Raw genomic sequence first — 26797 nt, forward strand, 5'->3', positions numbered from 1 at the left:
TTGACTGTTACGGGAAAATGAAATATTTTAATGTAATTAAGAAGATGTTACAATATGCGTGGGTAACACATGTTTAACAGAAAAGATATTTAAAACTTTAAAAAAACCTTAAAAACACAATTACATTTGCCCCAAGCTACTATGAAATGAAAATATTAGAAATAGACATCCCTGGCTGAAAAAGACGCATCACTGTAAAACGTCAGTGATGCAGTAGCATGTGTTTCATATTCTTTTATAAATTATATCTTTCCAATGAGGATTTTTTCATACGTTATTTTCACTGGCAGCTTCTTTCTCTTTCGTTTGGTTTTGATTAAACCGCCTTTTACTTTTCTATTAAAACCTAGAAGAAGAAGAGCAATGAATACTGTGAATAGAACATCTTTTACTCCAGAAAAACACAGCTAGGCTACTTCATAATTGTGAGCTAATCCATTCTGATATGGACAAACCAGATTCTCATCTATGAAGCTCTTTTGATTGTTCTTGTGAAGGAGGGCTAACTCCAAAAGGACCGCCGTGCCCCAAAGAATAATACCGCAGTGGAAAGGTGGTTGAGAACACTCACCCCCAACCCCAGAGCACATCAAATACCGTTGAATGATCGATTAATTGTTGGTTTGAATTTTCCCAATAAAGTACGTGATCCAATCACAAAGGCCACGAGATGGGGTAGGCAGCGGGGCAGAGGGTTTGAGGAGGGAGTTAAAAGTTTGAAATGACTGGTGAGGCCAGGGGCGTGGGAGTCCTTAAGGATGGAGAAATGATGTTTCCGGGTGGAGGAGAGGGCAGATTTAAAGCAGGCGAGAATGATTTTGAGGTGGACAAGGTCGGCCTGGAGTTTGGATTTTCGCCAGCATCGCTCTGCTGCTCCCGCCCGAGAAGCAGACTGTGGAGGAGATCCAGGGCTCTGACTTAGTGATATGAGATCGGCAAAGGGAGAAGGGAGCGAGTAAGTTAAGTTCTCTGGAGAGGTGGAGGAGAGGTCATCAATTTGTGAAACAAGGGAGGTTAGTTCGGGTTCGGGAACCAAATAGGATATGATGCCTAACAACAGTAATACAATTTTTTGCTTTGCAATCGATCAATCAATGTTAGAAGACAACTAACACTGAAGATATGAAACATGAGTAGGTTTCATACCTTTCTTACAGTTCTGGAGACATGCTTTTCTGGTGGTGAAATTATTTTCATTCCCTCCGCATCCACTGTAGTTAAATGGATGGCATCTTCCAATAACTGCGTTGTAGAAGAATCTCTTCTCATTTGCACGGCACAAACCTCTCTCTGCCGGAGTCCTGCACCAAGAAGGGCTGGAGAATTCTAATAACATTGAGAAAATTTTATTATAAGACCAATGTGAATTTTTTTAACTTAATTTTACAGTTGGTTGTCAGTAGCATGTTCTGTATCTATGAATTAAGCAAAACATTCATATTCTCAGTATATTCAGTGCTAGAATTTTAAAGAAAATCCTTTTAGCCTCACCTTACAATGTCTATGTATTAAAACAGGCCTTTCACTTCATGACCACACAACATATACATGCTCTAATATAAAATGCTCCCTACACCATTCCACCAAAAAACATAAAAATTAGAAATATCAAGAATTCTTAAAACGTTGGAAAAAATAAACATACAAGTGCTAATAGTTTGTGAACATCCATGGTCCATGCTCTTGACATTCTTTGAAGAAACAGCCAAAAAATCTTTTAAATTTATAGATGTATAAAATATACTAGTCCCCTAAAACGATACAGAGAGGCTGAAGCAATAGCAAATCAACCAGGTAAACCGAAAATGAGAGCAATATTACAATCATGGGAAGGAGCTAAGATTTGTGGAAATGAATGTTGATTCAAATGTTTTACATTTCGGAGCAGATTGGTGGGGTTTTTTTTAATCACAGGTACATTTTTTATGTAGAGGACGAGATGACTTGGTGTGGATTGTTACCGGGATGAGCAAGAGTTGGAGAATAGTCAATGCTACGAGAACACTTTAGACCATAGGTGACTCCAAATGCCCATCAAAATAAATGAGGCAATGTAATGGAAGGTATAGAGTGGCATACAAATATTCCCTGCAGGTAAAGTCAAGGCTGAAGTTCAGTAGCAATTTTGGCAGATCATCTCCAGGATGAAGGGAAGATAGAACCTGTTAATAAAATTGGCAAATTAACTGTATTATAAAGAAAATCCATTTTCTGGACCAGCTACTGAGATGATGAGGAGTCACTGAGAGGCTCTTTGTGCAACAATGTAGTGTGAGGTCAAGTGCCAGATTTTCAGGTAGATAGAAAAAAGAACCAGAGGAGGCAGAGGCATGATGGATAGGAAGTCAGGGGCTGTTGAGGAGAAAACCCAGGTAAGATAGCTGCAAAAAATGGGGAAACATGAGACGATTTGGGTGGGTTTAGAAATTTTATGTGCCATTCCTTGCCTCCCTCCTCCCCATCCCCCCAAAATTGAGTGAAATTCAAGATACTCTAATCTATGGACTGATTATTAAATAATCCATCTGGAACAAACTCCAAACTTACAATTAGAAAGTTCTTCTTTAAGTCTAACCCAAGTCTCTCTTGATATCATGTCAATTCATTCCTTCTGGGGGGCTGGAGATCATCATGCCGGTGTTGATGATGATAATGATGACAGTATTTGTTAAGCACTGGGGTAGATACAGGGTAATCAGGTTGTCCCACGTGAGGCTCACAGTTGATCCCCATTTTACAGATGAGGGAACTGAGGCACAGAGAAGTAAAGTGACTTGCCCACAGGCACACAGCTGACAAATGGCAGAGCTGGGATTTGAACCCATGAACTCTGACTCCCAAGCCCGGGCTCTTTCCACTGAGCCACGCAGTGTTCTCCTGAAACATTCAAAAGTGTTAGAACCCCTCATGGAACCAAACTTCTCTTCCGGGCTAAAAAATGCGAATGCTTTCAGCTTTCCATATAGTATCTCTTTCCTATTAAATCTACTGTACAATTAATTAACTAATTGGGGAAATTGAATAAAGCAGAGAGGAGCGTGGTTTGGAAGGAAGGTGATAGAAGAAATAAGAAGAAATAATAGAATAGACTAAATGAAAAAGTATAGCTTTACCTTAAAGTTTATTAAAGTATCTGTGTTAAGAATGATGACTACATTTTTATTTCAGGTTTAAAAGGTATTCTGGGTATCTATAGAGAACGAAATTTAGTTTGGGGATATGTGGTATAATTTCTATTTTCTTCCACCCTCACTGTGATCAATGCGTAGAACAGTGCCTGGCACATAGTAAGCGCTCAACAAATACCATCATCATCATGATGTTGTGGGAATTAAGGGGATTATAATTATGGAAAGACATCCTGGCCCGGTGCATTTTTTTCCTGAAACAAACATCTGTGCATATGAAAATCCTGCAAAATGTCATACGTTTTTGTCAGGATTAAATGTGGTTTGATAGAAAGGGAAACTTCAGTCTCACAGCATGTATGTAAGTACCTGTGATTTGATGTCCGTCTCCTCCTCCAGACAGTAAGTTCGTTGTGGGCAGGGAACATATCCACCAACTCTTGCACTGCAGTCTCCCAAGCGTTTAGGACAGTGCTCTGCACCCAGCAAACTCTCAGTAGACAGGGTTGATTGCCAGATGTGTTGAGTGCGAGACTTGCTCTTGTCAGTCAGTGTGGCTTGAGACGTAGTAAGGGCTTAACAAACACCGTCATTATTTACTGAGTGCTTACTGGGTGCAGAGCACTGTACTAAGAGGTTGGGAGAGTACAGTACAGTTGCATTGGTAGCTACGATCTCTGCCCTCAAGGAGCTTCCAGTCTAGAGCAGAGCTGGTGTGGCCATACTATGGCCGATCCAAACTCAGCTGGAGCGACTATTTCACCCCAATTCCACTGGGGTGAATAGCTTCCGTGCCCAAGATAGAGGGTGTGAGGCTCCCGGGAGGCTAGAGGGGACTAATAATAATAATAAAGATAATAATGATGGCATTTATTAAGCGCTTACTATGTGCCAAGCACTGTTCTAAGCACTGGGATAGATACAAGGTAATCAGGTTGTCTCACAGGGGGCTCACAGTCTTAATCCCCATTTTACAGATGAAGTGAGACTTTCAGATACTTCACTGCCTTTTGGATTGTTCAAAGTAGTTTAAAGTACGAAATTTTTTGAGGGACTGCTGAGTGGAAAATAGGTAGTGGCATATTACCCTATAGAGCAGCATGGTGTAATGGATAGAGTACAGGCCTGGGAATCAGAAGGTCGTGAGTTCTAATCCCTGCTCCGTTGCTTGTCCTCTGCGTGACCCTGGGCAAGTAACTCACTTCTCTGGGCCTCGGTTCCCTCATCTGTAAAATGGGGATTGAGACTGTGAGTCTCATGTGGGACAGGGACCGTTCAACCCGATTTGCTCGTATCCACCCCAGTGCTTAGTACAGTGCCTGGCACATAGTAAGTGGTTAACAAATACCGTGATTATTATGAAAGGATGGAAACTGAAAAGAAGAAAAACTGTTTTGATATTTGGCCCATATTTATACCCGGGATCTTTTACATAGGCTTTATCAAATGAGGATCTGACCTGATTTTATTGTAAGAATGTTCCTTCTCTGGAGGCAATCTAAATATCGAAGGGTTATTTCTTGGTCTTTGGCTTGGAACCAGTTCTCTCTCTGTTCTCTTCAACCAATCAATCAATTGTCTTTACTGAGGGCTTACTGTGTGTAGAGCATTGTGTTAAGCACTTGGGAGAGTACAATATAACAATCAATCAGCTGTATTTAGGGAGCACCTATTTATGGAGCACTTGCTTATTTATGGGAGAGGACATTATAACAGTTGGTGAATATGTTCCCTGCCCACACTGAGTTTATAGTTTAGAGGGGGAGACAGACATTAATATAAATGGATAAATTAGGGATATTTACATAAGTGCCGAGGCAGGGGTGAATATCGGGTGCAGATTGAAGTGCAAGGGCCATGCAGAAGGGAGTGGGAGAAGAGGAAATGAGGGCTTAGTTAGGGAAGGCCTCTTGGAGGAGATGTGCTCTTAATAAGGTTTGATAGTTGAGGAGAGTGATCGTCTGGCAGATATGAAGAGGGAAGATGTTCCAGTCCAGGGGCAGGATGTGAGGGAATGGTTGGTTGAGAGAGATGAGATTGAGGTCCGGTGAGTACGTTGGCATTACAGGAGAAATGTGTGTGGGTTGGGTCATAATAGGAAAGCTGTGAGGTAAAGTAGGAGGGGCCAAGGTGATGGAGTGCTTTAATTGTGACGGTTAGGAGTTTCTGTTTGATGCAGAAGGTAGACGGGCAACCACTGGAGGAATGGAGAAATATGGACTGAACATTTCAATAGAAAAAATGATCCAGGAAGCAGAGTGAAGTATGGGCTGGACTGGGGAGTGACAGGAGGCTGGGAAGTCAGCAAAGAAGCTGATGCAGTAATCAAGGCAGGATAGGGAAAGTGCTCGGATTAACATGGTAGCAATTCGGATGGAGAAGAAAGAACAGATTTCATCGCTGTTGTGAAGGTTAAGCCGACGGGATTTGGTGACAGATCGAATGTATGGGTTGAGTGACAGAGATGAGTGGAGGATAACGCCAACGTCGTGGGCTTGTGAGACAGGGAGGTTGGTGGTGCTGTCTACAGTGACGGGAAAGTCACAGGGAAGACAGGGTTTTGGGTAGAAAGATGAGGAATTCTGTTTTGGACACGATAATCTCGAGCTGTCGGAGGGATAACCAGGTAGAGATATCCTGAAGGCAGGAGGAAATGTGTGACTGCAGAGAAGGTGAAAGATCAGGGCCGGAGGTGTAGATTTGGGTATCATGCGCATAGGGATGGTAGTTGGTAGACATGTTCTATGCCAGACAACTGGGGTAGTTTCCTGATCTAAACATGTTTTTCCCGCAGCTTGCAGGAGGGATCCTGAGGATCAGAACCCACACAAGAAGCCCCCTGCTCATTCCTGGGTGAGAAAAGCCTAGTAGAATAGAGATGACAGGCAGAAATCAGGTCCAACTTCCCTGCCTATAAGAGGGCTTTGAGAACTGGATCACCCCCAACCCCATCATGCTCCCGGCCATCACAGGAGGGATCCCCAACTTCAGCCGGTGGACAGAACCGGTGCTTAAAACAGTGCTTGGCACATAGTACACGCTTAAAAAATACCACCATCATCATCAAAAGCCCCTCTGTGCCGCCTTTAAAAAGTGTGACCCCTTTTTTTTGATGACAGTAATAATAATAAATTCTCATGATGGGATCCGTTAAGCGCTTACTATGTGCCAAGCACTGCTCTAAGTGCTGGAGTAGATACAAGGTAATCAGGTTGCCCCACGTGGAGTTCACAGTCTTAATCTCCATTTTACAGATGAGGTAACTGAGGCTCTGAGAAGTTAAGTGGCTTGTTCAGAGTCACAGAGCAGACAAGTGGCGGAACTGGGATTAGAACCCATGTCCTCTGAGTCCCAAGCCCGGGCTCTTTCCACTAAGCCACGCTGCTTTTGCAGAGGGGTGATCATGATAATACTGATGGTATCTATTCGGCGCTTACTATGTGCCAGGCACTGTATTGAGCGCTGGGGTGGATACAAGCAAATCGAGTTGGACACAGTCCCTGTCCCATGTGGGGCTCACAGTCTCAATCGCCATTTTCCAGGTGAGGGAGCTGAGGCCCGGAGAAGTGAAACGATTTGCCCAAGGTCATCCAGCCGTCAAGCGGCAGAGTCGGGATTAGAATCCATGACCTTCTGACTCCCAGGCCCGTGCTCTAGCCACTACATTGCGTTGCTTCTCCATAGATTGTCTTATTCTTCCCAACACTGACTAACCCTTCGTTAGGTTACCGTTGGTATTTTGGAATTGTTGAACTTTACCTGTTTTTCTTATTGGCTTGTCAGCTGTGTGACTGTGGGCAAGTCACTTAACTTCTCTGTGCCTCAGTTACCTCATCTGTAAAATGGGGATTAACTGTGAGCCTCACGGGCGACAACCTGATTACCCTGTATCTACCGCAGCGCTTAGAACAGTGCTCTGCACATAGTAAGCGCTTAACAAATACCAACATTATTATTATTGGCTGTAATGTGCATGTTTATGTGCATGTTTGTGTACATGTATGCATTTATGCATGTTCTAGGGGGCAAACACATGTGAATAAACATCGGGGGTCACTCAACTATGGATTTGGACCACAGCTCACTCTTCTTAACACCCTTAAGAACTGGTGCTCAGCCCTTAGGGTCAAAGTGTCCCCTCAGATGGAGAGAGAGCGAGCGATGCTTGGTAGCTTAGATCTCACAGTTGTCTGGACAGGAAGTAACTGGTCCAGGCTGCCCCTTTGAGCAGAGAAGGTTCCGAGTTATGCCAAAAGGGGTCTCCTTGCCTTGCTTTCATTCCGTCGTATTTCTTGAACATTTAGTGTCTGCAAAGCACCGGACTACGCCCTCAGTCTATGGAATCCAGGCCTGGAGACCATCAGGGCTGCCCCCTGGGCTCCCCAGATGGCCAGCTCGACTTGCTTTCGCCCTCCCGGCCCCACCCCTGGCACTCGAGGGGTGGATAGAGCCCGGACCTGGGCGTCTCAAAGTCATGGGTTCTAATCCCGCCTCGGCTACTTGACTGCTGTGTGGCCTTAGACAAGTCGCTTCACTTCTCCGGGCCTCAGTGTTCTCATCTTTAAAACGGGGATTGAGACGGTGAGCCCTACGTGGGACAGGGACTGAGTTCAACCCAGTTTGCTTGTATCCACCTTAGCGATTAGAACGGTGTCTGGTACATAGTAAGCGCTTAACAAATACCACCATTATTATTATTAATATTATTATTAATGAAAGCAGCAGTGGCTCTCGGCCAAGCCAGTCAGGGACGATAGGGGGTGGGTGCAGGGCTGCTGAGGTAGGGTCCAGGCCGATACTGGGCTTCACCTCTCACAGTCCTCCGATGTTCTTGAGAGGGAGATTCGCCCACCTACTTCCCAATCTTAGACTATAAGCTCTTTGTTGGTGGGGAATTATCTGTTTATTTTTGTATTATACTCTCCCAAGCGTTTAGTCAGTGCTCTGCACACAGTAAGTGCACAATAAATATGATTGAATGAATGAATAAATGCTCGATCTGGAGTAGGGATGAGAGCAACATGGCAAAAGCAGATTCCTGCTTTACATCTAGGGCATCTGCTCTCCTTCCTTCCCAAATGAAAAGAAGTCAAGAATAAGTTTCCTCTCTCTCTCCTCTGTCAGTCTTCTCCTTCTTTTTCTCTTTCCTCTGCCCCCTTTTTCGTTCCTCCTCCCTTCCCTCTTCCTTCTCCTCCTCCTCTGTCCTCCCTCTTCCCCCCCTTTTCTCTCGCTCCTTTTTTCTCTCCCCCTCTTACCTCTCTATTCTGCTTTTCCTCTCCCCCCTTTTAATTCTCTACTCTGTCTTTCCTCTCCCCCTTCTTTTTTCTCCCTCCCTCTCTTTTTCTCCCTCTGCCTACAATGTTAATAAGGGTTTAAATTATACAGTTGGCTCTTTGTGCAGCGATTTCTCCAAGGTTTCATTTTGTTTGGCTCTTCTGCCCAAAAGGCAGCACAGGAAGCATTCATTCATTCATTCGATCGTATTTATAGAGTACTTACTGTGTGCAGAGCACTGTACTAAGTGTTTGGGAAAGTACAACACAACAGTAAAGAGTGACATTCCCTGCCCACAACGAGCTCACAGTCTAGAGGGATGGAGACAGATATTGGTACAAATAAAAAAATTACAGATGTGTACATAAGTACTGTGGGTTGGGAGGGGGGAAGAGCAAAGGGAGCAAGCCAGAGCGACACAGAAGGGAGTGGGAGATGGGGAAGGGAGTGGGAGATGTGTATGCTCTGTTGGAAAGAGCACGGACGTAGGAATCAGAAGACCTGGGTTCTAATCCCAGCTCTGCCTTTTGTCTGTTACATGACCTTGGGCAAGTCACTTAACTACTCTGTGCCTCAGTTACCTCATCTGTAAAATGGGGTGAGCCCTAAGTGGGATAGAGAACTGTTCAACCAGATTATCTGGTATCTTCCCCAGCGCTTAATACAGTGCCTGGTGCATAATAAGCGCTTCTACTATGGTTAAAAAATATTTTTCTATAACTGCATTTTTGGTGTGTCTGCCTTCATCATTTAGATTCTGATCCCCTTTTGGGCCAGAGACCAAGTCTCAACTGTTTCTTGTTTCTAAATAGGAACCAGAAAAAGAAAAGCCTCCTTGAGAAACCACATTACCCTGATTTATATCTTGGGTTTAATACTGGTACTTGAGCCGTGAAGTTCATTTGATAGTTCATTCATTCATTCATTCATTCATTCAATAATATTCATTTAGTGCTTACTGTGTACAGAACCCTCTACTAGGCACTTGGAAGAGTACAGTAAACAATAAACAGACACGTTCCCTACCCACAATGAGGTTACACTCTAGAGTGGGGAGGTCAGACATTAATATAAACAAATTACAGATATGTACGTAAAAGCTGTGGGGCTGAGGGGGGCGATGAACAAAGGGAGCAAGTCAGGGTGACGCAGAAGGGAGTGGGAGAAGAAGAAAGGGGGGATTAGTCAGGGAAGGCCTCTTGGAGAAGCTGTGCCCTCAGACAATTCTTCTACCAAATAAATGAATCAATCAGGGAAGTGAACAATTGTGCTGCAGACGGAAAAGAAAACAAGATACGTTGCCATTCAGAGCTTCTCAGGTGCCAACCATCTATTCACTTCCATCTACAGCATTCTATCTATGCCAAAAGATACGCCTCTCTGACCACGAATTAGCCTCAGTAATTGCCTTAAATGCACCACGGTATTTAGAAGATCTGTGTCACTTAACTTGATCGGAACACCGCGGAGTGTGGAGGTCAATGTGGAACGTGAATGAACATGAATGAAAGACAGAGAGCGGTCATAGAAATAAATCTCCAAACTTTATTAACAAGGTGTGACTGATAACGATCACTGTGGTGATCCATCACGTTATAGAAAAGAGTAAAATCATGTAAATATATCATGTTCGGATGGTTAACTTCCCTGTGTCTCGTGTCAGGCCCAGCCACATTTAGCACGTGCAAAGGTTATGTTAAAAAAAGTGAATTTTCAAATCTATAAATGTCACCCAATCCTAGAAAGGACATTTGTGTATAAATGCAGAAGGCGATCAGAAAGACTCGGTAAGATTGATCAGCACTCTTCCCACCACGACTTGAACTCTCCTTCACAACTGCGAATCACAAAAATAATATCTCTCAGTGTCAAAGCGATAGTCTTCACCCTCCATTTCCAATATTCTCGGGCACCCTCTAATCCCATCTCCAGCCCGTCTCTAAATCGGTAGTCATCTTCTACCGTAATTAGCCTGTTTTCACAGAAACCACACTAAGCCTAGGTGGAAATCACCATTTCATGCACACACAGAAATGACCGTCTTGTCTAGACAAATTTTCTCAGCTTGGGATTTTGAGATCACGTACATCACAGAGACGTGTCACTCGCTGCAACAAAATTCGAATTCTGAACAAGACGAAGGGTCCATGCCTTCCTTTTTTTTAAGTTCCCCCAACACATATTCTCAGTGAAGATGGAGACCTTCTGAGGGAGAAACAGTTGACTACCCTCAGTCCTGAAATTTCAGGAGCAAGAACCTACACAGGGGAATTAATTCCAGTGCTGGCGGTTTGAACGGAGACGTTTACACTTGTCCCTCCCTGCGGTCGTGTTCCCGCTGGAGCCGGGAGCGCAACAAGCGAGCCAGTCGGCAGAAGTGCAGCACACTGTGAAGTACGTGGATGATCTTCACCCATTTTAGCCAGCAACTGAGAGGATTGGGATTAGAAGTCTGGCCTCCCGATTCCCTGAGCAGTGCTCTTTCTCCCGTGATAACAATAGGAATGTCCTATCCGCTTAGCCCGGTGGATACAGTATGGGTCTGGCAAGTTCTGATCCCTGCTCTGCCACTTGTCTGCTGTGTGACCCTGGGCAAGTCACTTCGCTTCTCTGTGCATCAGTTCCCTCATCTGTAAAATGGGGATTGAGACCGTCAGCCCCATGTGGGACAGGGATTGCGTCCAACCTGGTTACCTTGTATCTACCCCAGTACTTAGTATAGTACTTGGTGCGTGGTAAACTCTTAACAAATACCACTAAAGTAACAATAATAAAAGGACTGCTATTATATGATGTGGTTTATGGAGATAGTTTATATATTCTTCAAAGAAGCCCCATATTGGCAGTATTCCTAGGTTTTTTAAAAATGGTATTTGTTAAGCACTTACTATATGCCAGGCACTGTTCTAAGTGCTCCGGTAGATATAAGGTAATCGAGTAGGGTACAGTCCCTGTCCCACATGGGGCTCGCAGTCTTAATCCTCATTTTTTAGATGAGGTAACCGAAGCACAGAGAAGTTGCCTCGGGTCACACAGCAGTTAAGTGACAGAGCCAGGATTAGGACTCGGGTCCTTCTGACTGCCAGGCCCGTGCTAGATATAATAATAGGAGACGGAAGGCAAAGAGTTCTTAATAATATTGGTCTTAAAAGTCAATGGTAGAGCAAGCACTAAGTACTGCTGTGCAATGATAAGTGCTCAATAAATACAATTAATAAAGATAAATTTGACAGTAGCGGAGGTAAGTTATCGATTATCAATCCATCGATAGCGTTTATTGTTTATTTTGTGCTGAGCACTTTACTAAGTCTTTGGGAGGGTGCAATAGAACTAAAAGATGAATAGAGCTATCCCCAAGTAAAATACAATCTAGGGGGTGAGACAGGAGCAAAATAATTAACAGATAGAAAAAAGAAAAGTTGGATAGGTATATGAAAGCTCCTCTCTAGACCCTAAGCTCATTATGGGCAGGGAATGTGTCTGTTATATTGTACTCTTCCAAGTGCTTAGTGCAAGACCTTGCACATAGTGAGTGTTCAATAAATAGGACTAATTGTTTGATATAAGTGCATAAAAATTGTAGATATGGGACAGCAGAATTATGTACTGGTGGGTGTCAGTGAAGGAGCGCTGGCCCAGAAGGACCGAAATAGTAGTTGGGGGGGAAATACATCCTGGCGAAAACAAATATTCATCCAGGAAGTCCTACTGGAGGTGATGTTGGGTAGTTGGATAGGTATATATAGAAGGAGCATGGCATAGTGGATGAGGCTCAGGCCTGGGAATCAGAAGGTCATGGGTTCTAATCCCGGCTCTGCCACTTATCTGCTGTGTGACCTTGGACAAGTCACTTAACTTCTCTGTGCCTTAGTTACCTCATCTGGAAAATGGGGATTTTTCCACAGCTGGACTGTGGACTGTCCAACCACGGACAAAGTCCAGCTTGATTTGCTTATACCCACACCAGCGCTCAGTACAGTGCCTGGCACCTAGTAAGCACTTAACAAATGCCATAATTACTATTTTTATATGAAAGCTCAACTCTAGACTGTAAGCTCGTTGTGGGTAGGGAGCGTTTCTGCTAATTCTGTTATACTGCCTTCTCCCAAGTGCTTATTACAGTGCTCTGCACATAATAAGCACTCACTAAGTACGACTGATTGATGTGACTTTGGAAAGGCTTTCTAAGTGGCAAAAGATGGCTCTGATTACTGCATCAGCTTCTCTGTTGATCTCCCTGCCTCCCTGTCTCTCCCCACTCCAGACCATACTTCACTCTGCTGCCCTGATCATTTTTCTACAAAACCGTTCCGTCCACAGTTCCCCACTCCTCAAGAATCTACAGGGGCTGCCCGTCCACCTCCGCATCAAATGAAACCCCTCACCATCGATTTTAAAGCACTCACCTCGTCCCCTTACCTCTCATCTCTACTTTCCTACCGAAACCCAGCTCACACACTTCAGTCCTCTAATGCCAACCTATTCACTAACTGTAAGCTGGTTGCGAGCAGGGAATGTGTCCATTATATTGTACTTTCCCAAGGGCTTAGCACAGCCATCTGTACACAGCAAGCACTCAATAAATACACTTGACTGACTGACTCAATCTCATCTTGTCTGGAAGACATTTCAGGCAAGGGAAAAGACCATGGACAAGGGTTTGGAGGCAGAAGAGTAAGTTGGCTTGGGAGGATCAAATCAATTAATCAGTCAGTCGGTGGTTTTTATTCAGCACTTACTATGTGCAGAGCACTGTACTAAGTGCTTGGGAGAGTACAATATAACAGAATTAGCAGACATGATCCCCTCCCCTAAAGAAAATCCATGGTAGATTCATTTCCAACCTCCGGCGGGACGAGATCTGCTCTTTCCTCTAACCTACCTGAGCGTCATTTTCCCTAAGCTACTTCCATTCTTCTCCCTAACGACAATAACAATTACAGTACTTGTTAATAATAATGTTGGTATTTGTTAAGCACTTACTATGTGCAGAGCACTGTTCTAAGCGCTGGGGTAGATACAGGGTAATCAGGTTGTCTCACGTGAGGCTCACAGTTAATCCCCATTTTACAGATGAGGTAACAGGCACAGAGAAGTGAAGTGACTCGCCCACAGTCACACAGCTGACAAGTGGCAGAGCCGGGAATCGAACCCATGACCTCTGACTCCGAAGCCCAGGCTCTTTCCACTATGTGCCAAGCACTGTTCTAAGAACTGGGGTAGATACAAGTTAATCAGGGTGGACAGTCCCTGTCCCTTTGGGGCTAAAAAGAGCATGGGCTTTGGAGTCAGAGGTCATGAGTTCGAATCCCAGCTCTGCCACTTGTCAGCTGTGTGACTGTGGGCAAGTCACTTCACTTCTCTGGGCCTCAGTTACCTCATCTGTAAAATGGGGATTAAGACTGTGAGCCCCATGTGGGACAACCTGATTTCCCTGTGTCTCCCCCAGCGCTTAGAACAATGCTCTGCACATAGTAAGCGCTTAACAAATACCAACATTATTATTATTATTATTATTATTAATCCCCATTTTATAGATGAGGTCACTGAGGTCCAGAGAAATGAAGTGACTTGCCCAAGGTCGCACAGCAGACAGGTGGAGGAGCTGGGATTAGAACCCAGGACCTTCTGACTCCCGAGCCCGTGCTCTATCCACTAAACCATGCTGCTTCTACCTAGGGAAAGAGGGAGGTATAGAAAGCTGTTTGTCAGATTTTCCACACCCACATCAATTTCTACCCTACCTTAACACTGGAATTTTAGAATTAGCTTTCTCTGAAATCAATCAATGGTATTTACTGAGTGTTTACTATGTGCACAGCACTATGCTAAACGCCTGGGAGACCACGAGGGTTGGAAGACGCTTTCCCTGCCCACAATCTATAATAAAATTCACTTCAGTGCTCTAGTGCCGATCACCTGTGCACATTTATTTATTTATTTATTTACTTGCCATATCTGTTAAGTGTTCGCTATGTGTCACACACTGTTCTAAATGCTGGGTAGCTAGAAGTGAATTAGGTTGGATGTAGTCCCTGCCCTGCATGGGGCTCACACTCTGATTAGGAGGAAGAACAGGAGAACTGAGGCACAGAACAGTGACTTTTCCAGGGTCACAAAGCAAGCAACTGGCAGAGCTGGGATTAGAACCCAGGTCCCCTGACTCTTAGGCCTGTGCGCTTTCCATTAGGGCCACGCTGCTTTTCCACTTCTTTCTGCCGTTGAGCTCCGAAGGCGGGGGTTGGGGGAAGATGACAGAGGCATCACCTCATTCTTCTTGGAGAGGTACAGCACGAAGCAGGGCTTGTAGAGCGAACAGAACTTGCGACAGCCAGTCCCATGAGGCTGGAGAGAACGCAGTTTGGCCGATAATAATAATAGAAATGATAATGATAATAATTGTGGTATTTGTTAAACTCTTACTATGTGTCAGACACTATACTAAGCACTGGGATGGATATAAGCAAAGCAGATTGGATACAGTCCCTGTCCCAGGTGGGGCTCACCATCTCAATTCCCATTTTACAGATGAGGTAACTGAGGCACAGAGAAGTGAAGTGTGGTGCCCAAGTTCACACAGCAGACAAGGGGCAGAGCTGGGATTAGAACCCAGGACCTTCTGAATCCCAGGCTTCTGCTCTATCCACTACACTACACTGCTTCCTTTTCCTTCCCGTGCCACGCTGTTCTTCTACAACAGTCTGGGCAGCACGTCCAAACAGAAACGTTATACGGTGAGGCTTGTTTTTCTTTTAAAATGAAATTTATTAAGCGCTTACTATGTGCCAGGCACCGTTCTAAGCTCTGAAGTAGATAAAAGTAGTCAAATGGGACACAATCCAGGCCCCCCGTGCGGCTCACTGTCTTAATCCCCATTTTGCGGATGAGGGAAGTGAGGTACTGAGGAGTGAAGTGACTTGCCCGAGGTCATTTGCCCAAAGCCTGGGCTTTTTCCACTAGGCCAAGCTCATTTCAGAAGCTCTCTCCCTCGACAGGGCCTCAAATCTTCCTGCTCAGATCCCTCCCACCCAACAGTGAAGCAGTGACCCAACAGAGCTGAAAAAACAACCAACCACCATAAACCAAGAGAGGCATTGTTTGATTTTCCAGATGTTCTGGGTTATAAAGGTGGGGTTTGACTCAGGAAGGAAAGAGAACAAAATCAAAAGAGTTGGCTGCATTTATTTCCTCTTCCTTAAAAGGAGACTTCATTGGCACCCTTAGCAGTCTGTTTATTTATCCACTATTCTTGCGCTAACTTTCGCGGTTGCCACTTCTAGCTTTGTTCTGATTCCTTTTCCTGGTTTGTGTTTGCTATTCATTTCAACTTCTTTCCCAAGAGACTGGAAGAAAGTCTCCAGGGCTGAGGCAGCATCTTTTACTACTAGCGCGTGTTCCCAAGCAGCTGGTACAATGCTCTGCACCCAGAAGGTGCTACCTTTCGTATCGAATGCCCTCAAACATCGGAAATTCATTTTAATGTCTTACTTTCCACCTTTAGGGCTCTATCTGGAATTCAAATTGTTTCGGCAGCTAGCCGCTGCTAAATTTCGGTCTTCTCAACGCAATACTATATACCAACAAGCAACGTATTTCTAATCATAAAAGATCATTTTTTTATCTATTTCAGGTAATTTATTATGCTTTTCAATAAAAGGACATTTTTTTCTAGTCAGGAGAGGATTTTAGAAAACTGAAAGGCAGGGCTATAAAGCTCAAATTTTTAAAAAGAGGGATAGTTTTATAGCTGGAAAATGGGAGCGCCCTGCCCAAACCAGGCCCTCCGGTGAAATAGGAATGGGTAGCTAATGATCAAGGGCTCGCTCTTCCATTATTGTACAACAATGGGGATTGTGAAGCGGTGAGGCCTAGTGGATAGAGCGCAGGCCTGGGAGTCAGAAGGACCTGGGTTCTAATCCTGGCTCTGCCACTTGTCCGCTGTATCACCTTGGGCAAATCACTGCACTTCTCTGTGCCTCTGTTACCTTATCTGTAAAATGGGGATTAAGACTGTGAGCCCCACGTGGGATACGGACCGTGTCCAATCTCATTAGCTTGTTTTTATCCCAGTGCTTAGTACAGTGCCTGGCACATAGCAAGCGCTTCACAAATGCCATTAAAAAGAAAAGTAATGCTCATAAAGGTTTCAGTGAGGTGATGGGGAGAGCAAGCCTGCCGAGACCAGAGTTTTCTGAGGTAATCGCTTTGGTACTAGAAGTGATTTTTCATCCACTTGCCGGGTAGCTGCTAAAATCGACTAATAGTAAGAGCTCATTTACTAGTAGTCTGATAGCTTGTTCGGATAGCAAGATGAAAGAAAAATTCCACCCTCCTCATGGAGGTGCCAAAGAGAAATACAGCATATTCAGCAGAAGCTCTTTCCCTCTTCCTCATTATGGAGCTCTGGGGACATTTTTGGAGCTCAGGGGTTCCATGAAACAGTACTTATGTAGGGAATAACCCAGGCCCAGGCTAGAGAGAAGGACACAGGTGCCCAGTGGAAGAGGATGGGGAGAATAGTTCTCTATTCTTTAGGCTCCTTGTCGGCATAGATTGTCCATATCAACTCTTGCGTATTATACTCTTCCAAGCTCACTGAAACCACTCCAAAATACTACTGATTGACTAATCTTTATCCCTCTCCAAAGTCTACTTCAAATTAGACAAGGAAAACGTTTCTCCAATTTAGGATAAAAACAAACATCTTTCATCATATCTGCTAAAAAAGTATTTTCATTGTACCGTCATCACCATTATTGTGAATTTAAAGGTAATTCTTACCAAAATCGCTTGGTAACTGACTGGGTTTAACTATTATATCAGGCTGAATTTCTTCTTTGTCAACTTGCAGTGAATCCACTAGAGAAAGAGAGGAGAAATATGAACATTGTATGATCTCTGAATTCACCATTTCCTTTCCAGATTGCTACCCTGCTGATCCAAACCCTTATTATTTCTTCCCACCTTCCAACCTCCTCGCCTACTCCCCTATTGCTGTATTTCTCCACTTCAGGCCACTCTTCACTCTGCTGCTTAGATCGTTTTTCGGAAAAACTGTTCAGGCCATGCTTCCCCAGCCCTCAAGAACCTCCAGCCGTTGTCCATCCATTTCTGCATCAGACAGAAACTCCTCACTATTGACTTTGAGGAACTCGATCAACTCCCACTCTCCTCCCTTTCCTCGCTGATGTCTTACTACAATATAATATGCACACTTTGCTTCTCTAACACCAACGTACTCTCTGTGTCTCTATCTCATCCACCCCACTGCTGGTCCTCATCATCCCTTGGGCCTAGAGTTTCCTTCTTTTTCATATCTGACAGAATGCACCCTCTCCTCACCTTCAAATCCCTCTTTAAATCACATCTCCTTCAAGAGGCCTCTGCTGGTTAAACCATCCCGTTCCCTACCTCCCCTCCCCTCTATGCACTTTCATTCATTCTATCATATTTATTTAGCACTTACTGTGTGCAGAGCACTGTACTATGTGCTTGAGAGAGTACAATACAACAATAAACAGACACATTCCCTGCCCACAACGAGCTTACAGTCTAGGGTGGGGGAGATAGATATCAATACAAATAAATAAAGTAGAGATATGCACGTTAGTGCTATGGGGATGGGAGGGGGAAAGAACAAAGGGAGCGAGTTAGGGCGATATAGTGGAATATCCCTGGTACACTTAGCTACTTACTAGGACTTATGCATAAAAATAATGAGGATAATAATAATGATGGTATTTGTTAAAGCGCTTACTACGTGCCAGGCACTGTACTAAGCACTCACGCTTGACTATTTTCCCCAGCCGCAATTTATTTTAATGTCCATCTCCCCCTCTAGACTGCTTCTTCTGGCCAGGAATTATGTCTACTAACTCTACTGCATTGTACCCTCCCAAGTGCTTAGCACATTAACCCCTCGGTAAATGCTATTACTTGGTTGATTAAGAGTTACTCTCGGCATGAAGCGAAGTGAGAAATGAAGCAATGACCGAATAGTTTTCCTATGCATTGATTTAGAAAAATAATGAATTCGTCAATCACTTGTATTTATTGAGCACTTATTTTGTGTAGAGCACTGCACTTAGCACTTGGGAGACTACAGTAAAACAGAATCGGTGAACACTTTCCCTGCTCACAACGAGCTTACAGTCTAGAGAGGGAGAAGACATTAAATAATAATAATATTATTATATCACCATTATTATTATTGTTAATATAAATGGATAAATGATGGATATGTACATAAATGCTGTGGGTTTGAGGGAGGGGTGAATAAAGTATAAGGGCATTGTAGAGGGGAGTGGGAGAAGAGGAAATGAAGGCCTAGTCGGGGAAGGCCTCTTGGAGGAAAAGAGCCTTCAATAAGGCTTTAAAGTTGGGGAGAGTGACTGTCTGTAGGATATGAAGAGAAGCAGCATGGCTCAGTGGAAAGAGCCCGGGCTTGGGAGTCAGAGGTCATGGGTTCGAATCCCGACTCTGCCCCTTGTCAGCTGTGTGACTGGGAGCAAGTCACTTCACTTCTCTGGGCCTCAGTTCCCTCATCTGTAAAATGGGGATGAAGACTGTGACCTTCACGTGGGACAACCTCATTCCCCTGTATCTACCCCAGCGCTTAGAACAGTGCCCTGTACGTAGTAAGCGCTTAACAAATACCAACATTATTATGAAGAGGGAGGGCGTTCCAGGCCAGAGGCAGGATGTGGGCCAGAGGTTGGTGGCGAGATAGATGAGATTCAGGTACAGTGAGAAGATTAGAATTAGGGAGTGAAGTGTGTGGACTGGTTGCAGTAGGAGAGTAGCGAGGTGAGGTAGGAGGGGGCAACGTGATTAAGTGCCTTAAAGTCAATGGTGAAAAGTCTTTGTTTGATGTGGAAGCAAGGTGATTGAGTCATTCGGGCAGTCAATCATATGTATCGAGCACTTACTGTGTGCAAAGCACTCTACTAAGTGCTTGGAAAGTAATAATAATAATGATGATGATGGTATTTGTTAAGCACTTACTATGTTTCAAGTACTCTTCCAAGAGCTGGGACAGATGCAAACTGATCAGGTTGGACACAAACGCTGTCCCACATGGGGCTCACAGTCTTAATCCCCATTTTACAGATGAATTAACTGGGTCACAGAGAAGTGAAGTGACTTGTCATCCAAGGTCACACAGCAGATCAGTGGCAGAGCCGGGATTAGAACCCAGTTCCTTCTAACTCTCACGGCTGTGCTAATATCTAATATCTTTTGGTTCCAGGGTTGGTGGGTGCAAATGATCACTCACTCAATAGCCTTTATTGAGCATGTACCAGGTGGTGAGCACTGTACTGTCTTTTCAGAGCATTTGGGAGAGTACAATAAACTTAGAAAGCATACTCCCTGCTATCACCCTTTAGAATGTAAACTTGCTATGAGCAGGGAACGTACCTGCTAATTCTGTTGCTTTGTACTCTTCCGAGAGCTCAGTACAGTGCTCTGCACATAGTAAGAGCTTAATAAATACCGCTGATCGATTGATCAAAGATTGCGGATTGGCAGGAGAAAAGAATGACAAGACGGTTATATGGATATGTGCTTTAATAGCCTAAGATAATACTAATAATAATAGTATTTGTTAAACGCTTAGTACGTGGCAAGCTCTGTTCTAAACTCTGGGGTGGATTCATGCTAATTGGGTTGGACGTAGTCCCTGTCCCACACACGGCTCACAGTCTTAACCCCCATTTCACAGATGAGGTAACTGAGACCCAGAGTAGTGAAATGACTTGCCTAAATTCACACAGGGGACAAGTGGCGGAGCTGGGATTAGAACCCAGGTCCTCCTGACTCCCAGGCCCATGATCTATCCACTAGACCATCTCCAAGTGGATGCGTACCGAAGTGCTAAAGGTTGTTGTGAGGGTGGAAGTGCAGAGATGGCACTAAAGTGCTGAGATACTTCTCGGGAGGATCTGACTTGAGGAGAAGAAATCCAATCATTTCAGGACAGCTGTGATCTGGCAGATTTGAAGGGTTTAGGAAGTTCCACTAAGGAAGTTCATAACGAGGGGATCGGGGGAGGGAGAGACAAAGACAAGGCACTGTGAGTAGGTGAGAAGGAATGAAGAGAATGAGAGGAGGGGCTCTAAATTAAAGGAAGAGAGCTGAAGGTCAGGAATTTCTGCTTGAAAATGGAGAGATGGATAACTACTGAAGGTTTTTTGAGGAAGGGAGAGGCATGTGTGGAATGACACTTTGAAAAAATGATCCGGGAAGGAGAATGAAGTGTAGACTTGGAGAGGGGAAAGTATATTTGCTGTTAAAAAATGGAGTTAGCTTTCCTATGGGATAGAATTAACTGGGAGATGGTCTACAGAAAACTCTAATAAATGTATGTATATATAAATATATATATATATTCATTTTTGAATTTATATATACATATGTAATACTCAAATATATAAAAATACTAAAATGCTGTAAATGTCTCATAGTAAATCAAATAGTAAATCAAAAAAGCCAACTGTTGACATAAAATTTGACAGAAAACAAAATGAAAAACCCACTTACATCCATCTCCGCAGGTTCTCTTGCATTCTTCCAGTGATTCGAAGTTGTTTTCATTTCCTAGGCACCCACCATACTTGAATTCTTCACACTGTTTTGATTGATTGTTATAAAAATACCTGGAAATTAATCCTCGACAAATTCCAACATCTTCCTCCAAATAGCAAAATTCGGGTTTTTCTAAGAACGATAAGTATGACACGATATAAAGTAACACAGGTGTATGTCATGAATTCAGAAAACAGTATAAAACAGCATAAAATATTCCAAGCCGCAAAAGTTTATGGGAAAGGCCTGGAGTAAAATCAAACAGATTTCTGACTTCAGAAAATTTACTGCTGTTCTCTAGTTCACTTGAGAACGATAATAATCGTCATGGCATTTGTTAAGTACTTGCTATGGTGACACACAGTGTACTAAGCTCTGGGGCAGAGAAGCAGCGTGGCTCGGTGGAAAGAGCCCGGGTTTGGGAGTCAGAGGTCATGGGTTTGAATCCCGGCTCCGCCACTTGTCAGCTTTGTGACTGTGGGCAAGTCATTTCACTTCTCTGTGCCTCAGTTCCCTCATCTGTAAAATGGGGATGAAGACTGTGAGCCTCACCTGGGACAACCTGATGACCTTGTATCTCCCCCAGTGCTTAGAACAGTGCTCGGCACATAGTAAGCGCTTAACAAATACCAACATCATCATCATACAAGATAATCAGATCAGACAAAGTTCCTGTGTCACATGGTGCTCACAGTCTGAATGGAAGGGAGAATGGTTATTCAATCATCATTTCACAGATGAGGAAACTGAGGCACAGAGAAGTTAAGTGACTTGGCAGAGGTCACAGAGCAGGCAAATAGCAGAGTCAGGATTAGAACCCAGATCCTCTGACTCTCAGACCTGTGCCATTTCCATTGTGCTCCCATCTGTGTCATGGTGGCACTTGGATTTGCAAACTTTTTTCACTCCTCCCTCAGCCCCACAGCACTTATGTACAAATCCATAATTCATTTATTTATTTTAATGTCTGTCTCCCCCTCTAGACTGTAAGTTCCTTGTGGGCAGAGAACACATCTACCTACTCATATAATATTTTCCCAAGCTCTTAGGACATGGCTCTGCACAGTAAGCACTCAATAAATATGATTATCTGTGAAAAATATTTGCACGTACCAAGTGCAAAAATGCTTGTATTACTAATAAGAGGACACACAAAGTGCTAGAAGGTTGAGAAGAAAGGCACTAAACTTAATCAAGTTCCAAACTTGCTGTTGGTCAAAACTTTTCCACCAGGACCAATGTGCCTGGGTTTCAGTTTCCTCATCTGTAAAAGCTCTTTGGACATCACTCCCCCTGAAAATTCAGGCGCTTAGAACAGTGCTCTGCACAGAGTAAGTGCTCAGTTGAAGTCACATCCCTTTAAAGCATGAGTAAATTTTACTTAAAACTAAAAGTCACCTTTTAGTCCTTTTGTCCTCGGTGAATATTCTGCAATAAAAACAAGCACAAGATGTCAATATGCATCAAAAAGTTAATGAGTACAAAGCTGTGCAAACATCAAAATCAGTATAACATGAAACATTAAATATTGAGTGAAAATTGCTTTACTTTCATTCTTTTGGAAGAGTTGTCTATTGCTATAAAAAGTTAACGGACCTCCACAAGATAAAAATGGAATTCTGGAAACATTTTTCATATCCTGACCTTGATCTAGAATATATATAAAAAAATGTCAGGTTTCCAGATCTAGATTGATCCTTTGAAATAAAGTACATTAGACTGTCCAACATACATTTCTTTAAAAAAATCACAGTATTCGGTAAGTTGCTGTCCTATGTAAACATCATGTTTGCTTACATAATTTCCTCACTTTTGGCATAATTTTTGGAAGTTTAAAACAGGGTGGGGACTATTATGTGGATCAACTAAGAATCAAGTCTGGAAATAAGCAGAGGAGAGAGAAAAAAATAGAGGAAGAGGAGGAGAGGGGAGAAAAAAGAGGTAACTTGAAACTGTCTCTCTTACTTCTAATGTATTCTCCCACGAATTACATAAAATAGACAGTGAATAAACCAATTCTCTTCTCTCTTCTTCTCCTTTTATTTCTCCAGTAAAGGCTTATCTTAATGAATTCTCCTCTAAGGGGCAGATCTGTCTTGGCTGCATTACTTCATTTTAGCACGTCTCTTCCTATTTTAAAGAAGAAACTCCTCTGCACTGGCACAACCAGATCTGCTGCGTTATCATGTTCTGACCTTCTCCTCTTCCTCCACAGAAACGTGCCCATCCAAAGAAGAAACTCCCTACACAAGCCATCTCTGCTTCCTTATCACATTCTGACCCTTTTCTTTTTCCCCTCTGGCACATGATGCCATCTTTGCTTACAGTTATGTGGAACCAAAACTAAATTTTAATTTCCTCCTCAAAAAAACCCCCATAACAGTGCGGAGCAATTACACAATGCAGGCAAGCATAGATTTAGTAAATATTCTCCAATATTATGCTGTCTCACTCAGAAGCAGCATTTGAATAGCATGAGGGAGCTAGAGTAGGTCCTGCTGAGGAGGATTCACAGAGATATTTCTTCCTTAATCGGCGCTCTTACCCAAGTTAACCAATTCACTATAGCGTGGTTCAGTGGAAAGAGGATGGGCTTGGGAGTCAGAGGTCATGGGTCCGATTCCTGGCTCTGCCACTTGCCAGCTGTGTGACTGTGGGCAAATCACTTAACTTCTCTGTGCCTCAGTTACCTCATCTGTTAAATGGGGATGAAGACTGTGAGCCCCACGTGGGACAACCTGATCACCCTGTATCTACCCCAGCGCTTAGAATAGTGCTCTGCACATAGTAAGCGCTTAACAAATACCAACATTATTATTAACATTATTATTATTAGCCATTGGCAGCTGGGATGGAGTGAATTGATTAATGGTATTTATTGAGTGTTTACTGTATGCACACACTGCTTTATTTAGTGCTTGGGAGAGTGCAATACAACAGAGTGGATACACATGATCCCTGCCCACAGGGCGTTTCAAGTCTAGAGGTAAAGAATGAAGATGACTAATCCTGGCTCTGCCACTGGCCGGCTGGGTGACCTTGGGTAAGTCACTTCACTTCCCTGGGCCTCAGTAACCTCATCAGTAAAACGGGGTTTAAGACTGTGAGCCTCACGTGGGACATGGACGGTGAACAACCCAGTTTGCTTGTAACCACCCCAGGCTTAGGACAGTTCCTGGTACATAGTAAACTCTTATTAAATACCAAGGAAAAAATACAGCTCGGTGCAACTTATCACCACTCTGGGAAACAATTTAAACAACAACCCTACTGGGAGTGGAAAAATATGAAAAAATCCTATAGAAGTAGGGGTGCATTCATCAATCAATCGATCAAATTTATTGAGCATTTATAGTGTGCAGAGCACCGTGCGAAGTGCCTAGGGGAGGAGTTTGCTCCTCTAACACCAACCTACGTATTTGCTGAGTGCTTACTGTGTGCAGAGCACGGTACGAAGTGCCTGGGAGAGTACAGTACAACAGAGTAGAGAGACATGGTGCGTAGCTAGGCTTCACCTCTGGCTCCCGACTCCTCGTTCACCACTTCCTTCCAGCTTGGAACTCCCTCCTCCATATTCGACTTATTTTTCGAAAACACTGCTTCTTTATGCATCCAAACTTTCCAAGGGGTGACTTCACATCCAGTGGAAATTTGAAAGCCAGCTTACTCACGGTGCTTTGTTCTCAGTTCTCTCACCACTGACTTCACGCTCACCTGCCTGGAACTTTCCTCATTATTCCGGACAAAGTCGCCGGACCGCAACACCATAACTCTGCCAACAGATGCCTTTCTGGCCGCTGCAGTCTTCACTGGTCATGTTAACCAATGGTGTATATCCAGTTCTGCCATTTGCCTGCTCTGTGACCTTGAGCAAGTCACCTAAATGATCTTTGTCTAAGTTTCCTCATCTGAAAATGGGACTTAAATACCTGTTCTCCCTCCTGCTTAGGCTATTAGCCCCGTTTGAGATAAGGACTGTGTCAAACCTGATTAGATATCCTGATTAGATTAGATGGTGCTAGATATCCCAGCATTTTGTACAGTGCTTGGCATATAATAATGATGGCATTTGTTAAGCGCTTACTCTGTGCAAAGCATAATGTTTTTACAGTATCTAAGTGCTATTTTACAGTACATTAGTTTGTCAGCCTTACTGCTAAAGATGAGAGAGAGTAGGCTTTCTTTAGCTAGTGTTTTTGCCTATTTCCCCATCAGAAACAGTAATAAATAAAATGATAAATATTGTTGATCGATTGTAACTACAGAACAGCACTATGGTTTGACAGTAAGATTGAAGCATATTGCTCTGATAGTAGGTGCTCAATAAATACTATTGATTAATTGTAGATACAGGAAAGCACTGTGGTCCGGCAGTAAGGCATTTAATAAATACCACTGATGGATCGATTAGGTTTGGGAAAGGAGGGAGCTGAAGCTTTGGGAGCAGAGGAGCTCCCCGAGAGAGCAGGTATAAATTGAGAAGGGAGGAGAAGAGAATCCGGTCAGAATTAGCAGTACTAATGCTCATGAAATGTTTCTGAAGTGTGGAGATCATCGAAGAAAAGAGAGACGGATACCGGACCTGAAATGCACTTCTTCTGGCAGTCTTCCAACATGAGAAATTTGTTCTCATTGCCTCCGCATCCTCCGTATTCAAATTCTTCACACTTCCGTGATGAAATGTTGAAGAAATATCTCCTGAGCATTGCTCTGCAAGGCCCTCCATCAGCCTTCAAAGCGCAGCTTGAATGGGAGATCTTCAAGGGGTATAAAGCCATGCCTGAAGGAAGAAAGAAAAAGGAAAATTGAAGGATGAAATTCATAGCCATGATCTTTTATCAAAGCCTTTCATAATTATTCATTTTATGGCATTTTTTAAGCTCTCCCTATGCATTAAGCACTGTTTTAAGCACTGAGGTAGATTCATTCACTTAATCTTATTTATTGAAAGAGAGCTTATTAGATCTCTCTCTCCATATATATATATATATATATATATATATATATATATACAGTCTACTTTGCCTTCATTTTTAAGTATGATGCTCTTGATGATATGAAAGATTTAACAATAATAATGATATTTATTACGCGCTTACTATATGTCAAATGCTGCTCTAAGCACTGGGGTAGATACAGTTTGGACACAGTCCCTGTCCCATGTAGGGCTCACAGCCTTAATTCCCATTTTACAGATGAGGTCACTGAGGCACAGAAAAGTTAAGTGACTCTGGTGAGGATTAAACCGAGATGGACAAGGTCACCCTGAAATCTGGATTTCTGTCAACATAGTGCAGGCACCAGAGTGGAAAAAGCAGACCGGGGGGTGATCCAGGCCCGTGGGCTAATTTGTTAGGGAGCGAGCAAGTTGAGTTCAGTAGAGAGGGAGGTGTGGAGGGCATCAATTTGTGCAACAAAAGAAGGTATTTGGGATATGGAGACTAAATGGGGCATGATGACTTTAGAAATTTAGAGTTTGTTGAAAGATTGGTGGTCTCTTTGGGGGAACAGGAGATATTTTTGGGGAAGGGGTGTGTGGGAGGGAAGGGAGGTGAGGAGGCTGTGGTCAGCTAGGGGGTTTTCATAGTTGGTTAAGGTAGAGATTGTACAGTGATTTAGAGATGATGAGATCAAGTGCGTGTCCAAGTTGGTGTGTGGGTGAGGTAAGGGTGGAACAGGAGATAATTGGAGTTGAGGAGTGATAGAAGGCGGTCAGCAGAAGCATTGCTGGGAAAATCCACATGGGATATTGAATTCCTTAAGGATCAGCATAGGGGTGGAAAAAGAGAGAAGTGTGAGAAAGGGATCAA

The 26797-nt window shown here is 43.5% G+C and overlaps 1 protein-coding gene across 3 annotated transcripts in view; it reads right to left on the minus strand.

Annotated features, from left to right (window-relative positions):
* TFPI (tissue factor pathway inhibitor) overlaps positions 1–26797 on the minus strand; it is a 56020-nt gene continuing 29223 nt past the window's right edge. For 2 of the 3 annotated variants that reach the window (XM_029071890.2, XM_029071889.2), the window contains 6 exons: positions 25570–25767; positions 22386–22415; positions 20943–21119; positions 17184–17261; positions 1147–1326; positions 1–346 (listed from right to left, as the gene is read on the minus strand). In XM_029071890.2, the coding sequence (XP_028927723.1) occupies positions 243–346; positions 1147–1326; positions 17184–17261; positions 20943–21119; positions 22386–22415; positions 25570–25765 (765 nt within the window). In that variant the 5' untranslated portion in view covers positions 25766–25767 and the 3' untranslated portion in view covers positions 1–242. Of the gene's footprint in view, positions 347–1146; positions 1327–9924; positions 10240–17183; positions 17262–20942; positions 21120–22385; positions 22416–25569; positions 25768–26797 lie in introns of those variants that run through there. The other variant, XM_029071891.2, reaches the window with a different exon arrangement.

This window comes from Ornithorhynchus anatinus, chromosome 9, assembly GCF_004115215.2.
Source record: "Ornithorhynchus anatinus isolate Pmale09 chromosome 9, mOrnAna1.pri.v4, whole genome shotgun sequence".
In the NCBI taxonomy this organism is placed as follows: domain Eukaryota; kingdom Metazoa; phylum Chordata; class Mammalia; order Monotremata; family Ornithorhynchidae; genus Ornithorhynchus; species Ornithorhynchus anatinus.